This window comes from Malania oleifera, chromosome 6 (assembly GCF_029873635.1).
Source record: "Malania oleifera isolate guangnan ecotype guangnan chromosome 6, ASM2987363v1, whole genome shotgun sequence".
Classification (NCBI taxonomy): domain Eukaryota; kingdom Viridiplantae; phylum Streptophyta; class Magnoliopsida; order Santalales; family Ximeniaceae; genus Malania; species Malania oleifera.
The window spans coordinates 14,862,636-14,875,284 of NC_080422.1; the positions used below are offsets into that span (position 1 = coordinate 14,862,636).

The 12,649-nt window shown below is 37.1% G+C and overlaps 1 protein-coding gene across 1 annotated transcript in view; it reads left to right on the plus strand.

The window, feature by feature from the left end:
• The window catches only part of LOC131158230 (protein ROLLING AND ERECT LEAF 2-like), a 41,247-nt gene extending 29,463 nt beyond the window's left edge, over positions 1–11,784 (plus strand). Inside the window, exons 3-4 of the mRNA XM_058112953.1 lie at positions 3,565–3,788; positions 10,695–11,784. Of these exons, the coding sequence (XP_057968936.1) occupies positions 3,565–3,788; positions 10,695–11,505 (1,035 nt within the window). The 3' untranslated portion in view covers positions 11,506–11,784. The remainder of the gene's footprint in view (positions 1–3,564; positions 3,789–10,694) is intronic.
• The last annotated feature ends 865 nt before the right edge of the window (positions 11,785–12,649 follow it).

Genomic DNA, 12,649 nt, shown 5'->3' on the forward strand with positions numbered 1-12,649 from the left:
TCGTCCTTTTACAGTCGACTCCACACCTTTGGGGCCAAGTGGGGAGCAATGTACTGTATCTATGTCAAAGGAAGAGTAATCCAAGTTCTAGCAGTATCAAGCATCATAGCAAGCTTCTCTTCCCATTGCTTCCCTTGCCTTGGGCTCATTGTGTGTTCAAAAGGGATATTGTTGTTATAGTCTTACTCTACATCACTTCTTTGTTTCTACTAATGATACCTCTTTGAGTCTGCACCATACTGTAGTTAGTCCTTGAGTGCTTCTGATCTTAATGAGTCTCTTCCTCTGCCTAATCTTCCAGATTCTAGTTTGCTCTACTTGCCCAATCATCCACCTATGGCTCCATGTAGCTCGAGTCCTTTTCATAGTTTCGATTGTCCTAATTTGCAAGTGTGTTCATGACGGTGGCTCCAAGGAAAAAGTCCCCTCTAGATTCTATTACTACGCCTTTGGTTTCCTCGTCTGATGATCATATTTCCAACAATGTTGATCTTCTTATTGTTGTCTTGAAAGGTGAACACATATGTACACAACATCCTTTCTCCAACTCTTTTTGCTATGACTTCTTATCACCCTCCTATTATTGTTTTGTTACTACCATATCATCTATTGTTCTTCCTAAATTTGTTTCTGAAGCCTCAGCCCAATTTGGGTGCAGGAATGCAATGGTTGAAGAGGTAAATGCTTTACAAGACTACAATACTTGGGAATTGGTATCTCTTCCTCTTGACAAAATTTTGGTTGTTTGTTGTTGGGTATATATTGTGAAAGTTGACCCTGATGGTTTCTATGGCTCATTTGAAGGCTTGTCTTGTTGCTAAGGGGTATACTCAGCCGTATGGTTTGGATTATTTTGACACTTTTTCCTTGGTTGCGAAACTTACATCAGTATGTCTGTTCATCTCCTTGGCCACCCCTTTTCATTGTTCTCTGCATCAGTTAGTTATGAAGAATGCCTTATTATATGGTGATCTTGAGGAGGAAGTCTATATAGAGTAATCACCTGGATTTGTTGCTCTTTAGCCGCCGGGGGGGGGGGGGGTGTCAAGCTTAGCGTGTCGGCTCAATAAGGCATTAAAAGATTTAAAACATTCTCTCAAAGCATGGTTTGGTTAATTCAATGTTTTAGTACTTGAGTTTGGCCTTTGATGGTGTGCAATGGATTACTTTGTGTTTAATCATCATACTTTATCAGGTGGGATCTTTCTTATTGTGTATGTGGATGATATTGTAATTACAGGTAATAATGATCAAGGTATTTAGAGCCTAAAATATTTTATGTGGACTAAATTTCAAACCAAAGATTTGAGACCATTGAAATACTTGTTGGGTATAAAAGCATCCAGATCTCGTATGGGAGCTATTTTGTCTCAGATGAAGTGTGGTCTCGATATTTTGGACTAGACTGGGTTGTTGGGATTCAAACCGGTTGATAGACCTATGGATTATAACAGTAAGTTAGCTCCGGATATGGGTCATTTGTTGCCTAATCTTGGATGATATGACAAACTTATTGGAAAGTTGAATTATCTCATAGTCACTCGACAGACATATCTTTTGCAACAAGTGTTGTGATTCAATTTATGGATTTTCCAAGGGCAACCCATGGGGATGCAGTAATTTGCATCTTGAGATGCCTCACAATCACAGTTGCACCTGATAGAGGTCTCTTATATCGAGATCAAGGTCATACTTATATTTAGGGTTATATTGATGCATATTGGGTTAGATTAACTTCAGATAGAAGATCCACAACTTGGCATTGTATCTTTGTGGTAATTTGGTTTCCTGGAAGAGTAAGAAACAAATTCTAGTGACCAGGTCAAGTATTAAGTCAAAATATGGGGTTATGGCTCACACTACATGTGAGCTTTTTTGGCTGAAAAACATCTTGGAAGAATTGGACTTTCCACATTCTCATCCTATGGAGTTGACGTGTGATAATCAAGTTGCTCTTCACATTGCTTCCAACCCAGTCTTCCATGATTGAATAAAACACACTGAAGTTGATTGCCACTTTGTTTAGAAGAAACTTGTGCAGAAGCTCATTACCACCACTTATGAAGTCTATATGCAACTCACTGATTTGTTATAAAGCTTTTGGTAAAAAAGAGGGGGGGGGGGTGCTTTGATAAGACCCTTGGGTTTTAGCATAAAGAAATGGGGAAATTAAAAGAAAGGAAAATAGAAAGAGAAAATAGGGTCGATCACTTTGAGGGAATTTGCCTCAAAATTAGCTGAAGGCTATGAATTATGTTATTGCTTGAATGGGAAAGACCCATAAGGATACATATATAGGATAGGGAACCCTACTCCTATTAGGAATGTAAAATATCCCAATCCAAGTCCTTAATAGACTCAATACTAATTGATTTGGGAATTCTAACACATTAAATAAAAATCCCAACATCAAATGGAATGCTAATTGATTTAGGAATAATGACACATTAATTAGAAATCCCAATTGATTTGGGAATAATAACATTAAATAAAAAATATCAATTGATTTGGGAATTGTAACACATTAATTAGAAATTCTAATTAATTGGGAATCCTAACATGCTCATGTTAAATTTATTTGTTACAAGCTAGGAGCTTCCGAGCATATAATATCTAATCTAAGCTCCAACTTGAGGGCGAGTGTTGATGGTTATTTGTGTTTTAGTATTATTAGTGTCCTAGACGGGAAGCCTCGGCACAACGGTAAAGTTGTCGTTGTGTGACCTGGAGGTCACTGGTTCGAGAGGTGGAAATGACCTCTTGCAAAAATGCAAGGTAAGGCTGCATACTATAGACCCATCATGGTCTACCTCTTCCCCGGACCCTGCATATGCGGGAGCTTTGTGCGCTGGGCTGCCAATTTTTTTAGTATTATTAGTGTGCTAGTGTTATGTTGATAACTGAGAGTTAGTAAGGGTATTATGGTTATTAGAATGTATTTGATATGTATTATAAATAGAGGGAGATACCTATTTTTGTGTTGGGTCATTCATTTAATAAAAAATGTCGGCATAAATATTACGAACTTTCTAGTCAAATATTCATGCAAATTTACAAAACTGTCCATTTTTTTTTTCTGTTTTTTTAATTTAATAATTAGGCAAGACTTTTTTTTTTTTTTAGCTCCTTTTCACTGGGGGCTAAACAGTTTTACAGCAACCCAAATTAGCTCCTTTTCATCAACCAGAGGGCTTTATTTTAATGGGTTAAAATATTATGGACTCTTCAGCGATTAGGAACATATAAAACAAAGATAAGTCAATAAGAGATGGATTACAACAAGAAACCCTAAACTAGAGGACATGAGTTGAAGAACTATCTGCTGATACAACTCTGGAAGGATAAAAATCTGCCCCTAATTATTTGATACTCCTTTTACTGTGTGACCTCATCTTACTTGTGCTATTAGAATACTTATTTTACTATTATTTGTGTATTCTCACATAATTTAAAAGTACATCTTTATATAGGCTAGTAGACAAAGGAATGCCGCGGCATTTGATTGACTTATCAAAAAAAATTATTATGTGCATTTGATTGTAGAAGTTTGGTTATGATGGATAGGCAGGTGAGCTTATGAAATTCGAGTATCAGAGAAAGGTTGCTTTACTGAACAAACAAAAGAAACGTGGTACTAACTCGGAGGCATTGGAGAAAACAAAGGCTACTGTCAGTCATCTGCATACGAGATACATTGTTGACATGCAGTCCATGGATTCAACAGTCACAGAAATAAACCGTTTGCGAGATAATCAATTGTACCCAAGACTGGTTGCACTTGTTGATGGGTAAGTTGATGCTAGAAAGTATTGAAGATTAAATTATTATTATTATCTTTTTGTTTGTGAGATTTATTTGGCAACGCTATTTTTTTCTTCAAAATTATTTTTTCTTAGTGAAAACTGTAAATTCCTTCTATGTATATGCTTCTGTTTGTCCATGTCTACTCTAAACTTGGCCTTCAGTTTTTTTATTGTTTTTTGTATCATTTAAAAGCCCCCTTTCTACTGAAACTCATGTTTGTAGTTCATTCACCTTTATGGTATCTACCAATTGGGCCCCGAGTAGAAAGATGAACATGTAGGATATTGGTAAAGTTTATGTTCAAAATATGACCAAGGGAGTGTTGTGCTTATGCACAGAATAGATATGTCATATGGCTTTCTTTTAGGACAAGGGGTTTATGTAGGACAAGAAGCTGGACCATGGATAATCCCATTTTGGAGATTAATGGAGGAGAATTGTACAAGGGTTTTTTGTTTAATTTATTAGTTTATTATGTGTCTTTAGTTTAATTAGTAGTAGGATTATGTTTATTTTGGAGCTGGTTCGTAATATTTGTGTATTTTGAGGTTCTTTTGTAATTTCATCTATCTCTAGTGGTATATGTATAATATCTTGTAATAGGATTTTTCTTATAAATAGTGTGTGAAACCCATGTTAGAGGCGGTTTTTAATGAACTTGAATTGACAATCTCCTTCCTTCTCTTCCTCCTTCCTTCTTCTTCTTTGTCCTCTCCCACCTCCTCTGTCTGTCCCAAATTATGCATTGGCCATAATTCTAGGATGCTGTTCTGCATCATTTGGTATCAAGGCCCAACCACAGTCACACCATTCTTCCATTTTCAACCCCCCATCTTCTCCTCCTCACTCTCCTCCTCCTCCTCCTCCTCCTCTTGTTCTATTCTTCATTCTCTTTCTCCTCCTATTTCTGATATTCTGATCTCTCTCCCTGTTCCTTTTCTATTTCTCTGTTCTTTCTTCTTCCTCCTTCCTTTTCCTTCTTTCTTTCTCCTTTTGATCTTTCTGTATATTCTGATCTGCAGCCTCTTCTGTTCTATTTCTGCTTCTTCTCCTCCTCCTCTTATTTCTTTTTTTCTCTCTCTCTCTGAATCTGAATTTCTACTTCTTAATTTCTTCTCTTCCCCTTCTTCTATCTTTTTTTTTTCTTCTTCATTCTATGCTTCTCCCTCAATTCTCTCTCTTTAATTCTGTTTCTTCTCTGTCCTCAGTTATCCATTCTATGCTGCTCCCAACTTCTATTTCATTCTGTTTCTCTATGCTTCTATTTTCTTCTTGGAGAATAGTATTGTGATATTCTGAAGGTCCTTATTTTGTTAATAATATTTGAAAAAATTTCGGGGTTAAATTCATCCAACAGCAGGGTGGCAAGCATGAATTTTGAGTATTTGGAAATTAGAGGGTTTAAGGTTTCTTGCTGGTTGTGATTCTTTGGTTGACTTTTATTGTGTCTTGGCCTTAGGGTAATCCTTTGGTTCTTTCTTTTTGTGATCCAGTGGTTGAGGAAGTGGGGAGGAGATTAGAAGGCTGGAAAACGGCTTATTTATTGTTGGTGTTAGGGTCACTCTTATGAGCGCTTCCCTTTCTAATAACCCCATTTATTTATTTTTTATCCCTTTTTAGAATTCCCGTGAGAAATGTTGTGGACTTTGGAGAAAATTATGAGAGATTTCCTTTGGTTTTGAGGAGAATAAGAAGGATCATCTTGTTAGCTGGGACGCGGTCCTGTTTCTATGATCAATTCAATCCCCTGATTGGATTTGATCAACTGCCTAAAAAAAGATCACCTGAATTTAAGAAATGGTCGTTTGGATTTATCCATAGTTTGTCACACTACTTGAGAGAACATAAGAGATTTGGAGAGGAGGCTGCAAGTGCTGCGGGAGGAGCAGCAAGCACTCATTGTGCAGTCTATCCTCCGGAAGAGACCTTAATCTGAGGAGTGATTGGGGCTTGGTGACATGGTATCTGAAAAATCTATTTAATTGGAAGGTGGTTTTGGAGGTATCCTATAGATGTTAATTTCCTATGGTGCCAGGTTATGTTCATACATAAGTTTGTGTGTGTCCTCTTTGTCTTCCCCTTCTTAAGATTCTTAACATATTCTTTAAGTTTAGTATGAGCTCTGAATACACCATCTTTCCTTTTCTTTGCACTTATTGTTGTTCCTTTTAAAAGGTAAAAGTCATTAAAGAATACAAAGGGGGTACCACCCATGTACAATTAGTGACTAGAAAAACCAACAATAATATAAGGTGTCAAAAAAATTAAGAATTGTATGACCGTTTGTCATGAACAAGCCATTATACCAGCTAGTTGCAGTAGTAGTCCATCTGTTTTTGATAATATGTGAGGGCATGCCCGATCCTTTAAAAGCTCTTCTATTTCTTTCCCTCCACACAATCCAATAAATGGTGAGAGGGAATAAGAGTCAAAACTTTCTTTCTTTCCTTGAGCAAATGTCTTTCCAAGCCCATACTTCTCCTTCCACTGTTCTGGCAGTAACCCACTGCTGCCTGATGAGAACAGTGGCCAGATTTCAAAGAGTTTTGATCCAAGAATAATGCAAGAGGATGTGCTCAATTGTTTTGGCATTTTCCATGCACAAAAAGCATCTGTTGACAAGAGGCAGTTCCCCTTTCAGTGGGCAAATATTTTAAGAATATTCCCTAGGGTTACCTTGCATGCAAAAAGAAGCTACGTTTGTGGGGACAGCGGTTTTCCAAATAGGTTTCCAGGGGAAGCTGCTTCTGGCTGATGCTGCAGAAGTGAGATTCCTGTAGTAGGAGTTGACTGTAAAGCTGCCAATTTTTGTGAAGGTCTACTTAGGTTCATTAGGAATACTCAGAGAGGAACTATGTACAAGCCACGGAAGAAATCCACAAGGTGATCAATCTCCCGATCATAGGCATTCGCCACTGAGGAAATATTCCAGGAAGTCTCATTGGCTGAAACAAGCTGAATATAGAAGTCCTGTGCTAAGGGGAGGAGGGCTGCATCATGTGTCCTGCCAAAAGAAAACATTATCCCTGTTCCTCCTGCTGAATTTAATGAGGGAGGAAAAAATCTTCCCCAGCATCTCCTGATGAATCTACAAGCCTTCTTTAGGGGCACAACCATTGTGGGAAAGCCATATTTTCTGAAGCAATGATTTTTCTCCAAAAATGGTTCCACCTCCTCCATGAACCTCAAAAGCCATTTCCAAGGATGACTTTGTTGAAAGTAGATAGGGACTTCAGCCCTGATCCTTTGCTCTTGACTAGGACGCTTAACAAACTCACATTTGACAATATGGTATTTGAAATCCTTTCCATTGCTTGCCTGTAGGAATCTTTTTTGAATGCCCTCCAATTTAGCAACTGACCAAGGGATGGGGATGATGGAAATATAATAGACCAGGAGGTTTGAGAGAGTGCTCTTGATGAGGATAAGTCTTCCTCTTTTTGAAAGATAATTCCTTTTCCAGCCAGCAAGTTTCTTCTCATAAGTTTGTATGTCATTATCATGTAAAAAGTGTATTAGAGAAGCATTAAAGGAGTTTTCGGCAAAGTGTACTAAATTACATTCCAAACCCAATTGGAAGTGCAGAATATTTATTTGAGGAGTGTTCAAGTGTTAGTGTGCAACTTGGACATGAAATTAACGCCAGTCTTTGTTGGAAGTGATTATGTTACTTTTCCTCGATATAAAAGTCTTAAGTTTAAACTTAGAAATAATAAATGGTGGTAAAATTTAAAAAAGATTGAAGGGCTTCTGTGATAATTTGGTCCTAAGAGAATGGTTTTTGGTTGCTAGCAGGACCTGCAGTGGGTTGGGGTTTTAGTTATTGCATAATATTGGGATCTGTAAAGAAGATTGCTTGACTATGGAATTGATAATATACCAAAATTATGGTAAAAGTTAGGACCAATAATTCTCAAGTGATGGTGATGATTATACTAGCTTGGAATATTTATAAATGAAAGAAATCAATTTATCTGTAAATTAAACAGCGCATTGTAAGTGCAAACAAGGGTGGTTGACTTTTGGGCAAGATTCGGGATTAGTGCGGTTATGCTTCTGAATCATCTGATTGACTTGGGGATTTATCACCTATGGCTTCTTCTTCAATGGAAGGTTTAAAGGGCACTTTTATAATGGTTTGGGTACGGAGCAATAGTGTAAGGAAGGAATTCTGCCTACTCCAGTTGTTCAGGTTGATCAAAAAGACTTAGAAGCTAAACAATTAATGGATGAGATGGGGCTCTGGTTTTCTGGTCCTGGAGGTAATGAGATTCGCTTGGATGGAGATAAGAAGAAATTGAAGGGGCAGTGTGAAATAGTAAATTTGAAGTGCTCAGGTGAACTATGAGGGCAAGGGCTTAAAAAGAGGATTTCTTATGTGACTTGCTTGTTAGGTCTTTTATTTTTTCTTATTGTTTTATTATTATTTTTATTTATCTTATTTATCTATTTTTAGGGGATTGATCGTCCTCCTTATCGTTGTAATTTCCTTTTTTTCTCTTGATATATCTTCTTTTATTAAAAAAAAAAAAAGACTAATAGGTCTCTGTGGGTTCAGATATATAATTTAATGAGTTCAGTGATTGATTATGACTAGGAGTAAATTATTTTTTGGAAGGTTTTTAGTAACTAACATTCAGCTTTCAGCATACATATTGTAGAAGCATAAAAACCTTTTAAAAAGAAATAATAGAAAAACAGAAAAGCATGAGGAGAGGAATCTTAGAGTGAGGATATGGATTTGTATTAGAAAAACAGATGATTTCTCCTTTTATGTTCATTTTGAGGTGGGTAATGGGGAAAGAACTTTTTTCTGGCTTGCAAGTGGTCTGGGGATTCTCCTTCAAGAGTCCAATAGCTGGATCTCTTCCCATTGCCAAGGGATTGAGACAAGTAGAGGGGTGGCTTGGGATGTGACCTTTATTGATGATGCTAAGGTTTGTGGGAGGTGGACGTCCTCAAGTTTCTTACATGATGTAGTTGACTTTCTGAGGGTGGATGGTTTTAGATAGAAAGCTCACCGACACTATTTTTTAAGATTTCACTTCTGGGCTGTTGTTTGGTTGGGTAAACTTTACTTGGATGGCAGTTTAGAAGACCGGAGCATTAGTGCTTCAGTTGAAGTGACTTCTTTTTTTGGGTGTGGGACGCAACATGGAGATAATTTTGACTATTGATAACCTGGATAGAAGGGGGGAGAAATTTATTTGCAAAATGCAGCCAAATCAATGAAGCTTCTCATATTGTGCTACCCTTGGAGTGACAGGAATTACAATTATCAGTTATAATAACTTTTGCTTAACCATATTTCTTGGTTTCTTTAAACATAGGATGACATTAATGAAAAGGTTATCCCGTGAACCCTAGAAAAACAATTGAGCTCATCTGAAGGAAAGCATTTCGTGCTGTTTAGCTGCATGACACATTTTCTTCAATGTTTTTGGGTTGTAACTTGTAAAATTGTTGAGATTTCTTGGGCTATATGATTATCAGGTGCATATGCTAACCTGAGTGCTCATTCAAACAGCTTACAGCACATTGCAAATTAGTTCCTTCAACACACTGCCGCGAGCTTCTTGTATGTAAAGTGTGATTTTGTAAACTGATATTTTTTCTTAATAATTGTTGAGACTATAAGTGAAATGGGTGGTACTTTTATCAAAAGTGGTACAGATATCTGGTTTAAAGCCGGTTCTAGCATGACTAGAGGATGGCCCAAAAAACGTCGTTGAATATTGTGAAAAAAGGATGTGATGTCCCACTAGTTTTGATGATATGGGATTATCGCCTTAAATAATGATCAACTGGGAAAGAGGGCTGCAGCTGGCATAATTAGCTGAGATAAGGCTTGACTGAATTGATTTGTACAATTTTGAAAAATATATTTATGTTTAATCATCCAGAAGGTGCAGGACTATAATTACATGGATCATTTAGCAATGGTATACTTTTTTTGTTGAAGTAATTTGCATTATATGATCATTCTATGACAATCAGTGTGACAAAAATTATTAAATCATGTATAAGAAAAGGATTTTTCAATCTCGAAATTATATTACATATTTTGCATATTTTAGGCAGCAGCTTGTTACTAAATTTCACTGTAAAATTTCCATTTTCCCTGTGCTTAACCCAATTTCTGCCAAGACAGCGTGAGTTGTGAATTTTACCTTTTCAAAGGGTATATTTTTCTGGACATTTAAAATCTTGAAAAAGTGATATGGAGTTTTGTCCTTCATCAAACAAAGCATTATATACACTTCCATTGATTGATTGCATTTTGGGACCATGTGTGCTTAGGTACAACACTGCACAAATAAATGCACATGCTGCTTCTCATTTTCTTGCTCCCATAGAAATTCTTTGTGATAGTTCTTCCACGTTCAATGTAGCCCACTTCAATATAATTCTAGATAGACTGTAAAAGGTGGCCTCTTAACATTTATCTCGCATTTTATGAATTAAATAATGGAAAATTGATACAGTGTATCTATAGAGTATTAGTAAAGCATGGAGAAAGCATACAAATTTTATAGTTTAAAATTGTAGATTCTTTTCAAGGAACAACTGAGAAGTAAATGTGTCATACATGGACTTTGTACAAGACCAGAAGCCTTCACGTTGCATGGCTTCTAAAATCTGAAAAATGCTTTGTTGAATCCAGCTATGCCAAGGACATGCAGCATTTTGGTTTTTACTCTGAAGATTCCCTCCATAAGGGAAACCACAATGAAACGTCAAATGACCTCGATGAAAATCACTCTTTTTATTTGTATTAATATGTCTTAAGAATTTGCTCAAATATTTATTGTTTTCTTGCTGGAATCTTTGAAAAACATATGGTCCTATATCCCATCCTCAAAATTGTATTTTATCATTTGAACTTTCAGGATGGCAGCAATGTGGCGAACAATGCATTCACATCATGATCATCAGTCAAAAATTGCGATGGCTTTGAGATCTCTGGACACCTCTCAAGCTCCTAAAGAGACAAGCGAGCACCACCATGAGCGCACCATCCAGCTGTGGGCTGTCGTCCAAGAGTGGCATTCACAGTTTGAAAAACTTATGACCCATCAGAAAGAGTACGTAAGGGCACTTAACAGCTGGTTGAGACTAAATCTTATTCCGATTGAGAGCAGTTTGAGGGAGAAGGTTTCTTCCCCACCAAAACCTCAAAATCCTCCAATTCAGCCCCTCCTACAAGCTTGGCATGATCATCTTGAGAAGCTTCCAGATGAGGGTGCAAAATCTGCCATAAACAACTTTGCTGCCGTCATCAATACAATAGTAGAACATCAAGTAGAAGAGATAAAATTGAAGTTAAAATGTGAGGACCTTGAAAAGGAGCTTAACCGCAAGAAAAGACAATTTGAAGACTGGTACAAAAAGTACACGCAGCGGAGAACACAATCAGATGAGAGTCAGCCAGGGGGAGAAGATGGTATTGACGATGAAGCCATTGTGGAGAGGCGGGTTGCAGTGGAGGCTTTGGAGAATAGGTTGGAGGAGGAGAAGGAAGCGCACAAGAAGCAGTGCACTCACGTGAGGGAAAAGTCTCTAGTGAGTCTTAGAACTCGCTTGCCAGAACTCTTCCGGGCAATGTCAGAATTTGCTCAAGTTTGTTCTGAGATGTATACAAACCTAAGGTCCATTTCACAATCTCGGAATCCAGATGGGAGTTCATCACGAGATTGGTAGGTTGCCCCACTTTGTATAATTAATTTATTTGTGCTGTATAATCTGAAAAACATGTATCTTTTGCTCTTGTGATTATTATTATTTTTTTCTTCACAGTTTTTGCTTCTCACAAAATCACCAATAATGTGTTCATGAATCCTATTGGTGAACAGATGTTAATAGGGATACTTCCTTTTCCCCTTGTGTCTGTTTTACATTCCCGGACTTTCTTAGTACTCCCAAATGATAAAGAACAGGGGTGCCCATATGTATGCGGTAGCCCCTCCTTATCTGTTTGAAGTACCTTTTCCTCAAATCTCTTGAATGGTTGGCTATTTTTAATGAAGGCCTAGTAGGCGGGATGTGGCTGAGGGGGCAAACAAAGTGGTACAATTAAAAGGAGGTTAACAGTAAAAGAAATTGGAGAGTAAGGAGAGTAGCAGCATTAGTAGTTCATCAATTAACATAATTGAGAAAATGGTTACGCCGCTTTTGCCGTCTTTACTAAGAAGACTAATTTGGTGCTTTATGTGATTGTGAACGAAATATGGGTTCTGTTTAAAGAGAATGCAAGAAAGATACCTCCTTTTTTTTTTTAGTTTAAGAATTGTGTTTGTTTGTTTGTTTGTTTTGAGGTAAAAAAGGACGGTCAAACTTACACTAACCCTATTGACGTGGTCTCAAATGTGTTTTCAAGTGTAGAAGTTGAGTCCAGGATCATATTCCACAGGGACAAATGATTATCAAAGTATTTGTGAAGGTTTATTGACTCACTCTTAAAAATGAACAGCGTAGATGCTGTCCCAAGTATAGGAGTTACGTCGTGTAATAATTAGCCCAAAAATGTCAGATCGTCTCCTCAGTGAATGCAATTCGGTTTCAAACTTGTGTAAAAATATAAAGAATAAAATGAGAAAACATTTTACTGAACTTAGTTCAGATTCGAAATCTTGGGTTTTTTGAGAATTTGTGGTGGGGTTAAAATGACGCAAACTAACATAAACTAAAATTAGCATCGACTCAACTAAAAATAAACTTAATCTAACAATACCTTAAACATAAATAAACCTAACACTAACGTAAATACATGCGGCCTTGCGCTGTTTACTTTCATATCTGCGGCCTCGCGTCGAAATCATAAATAAATACGGCCTTACACCAAAAT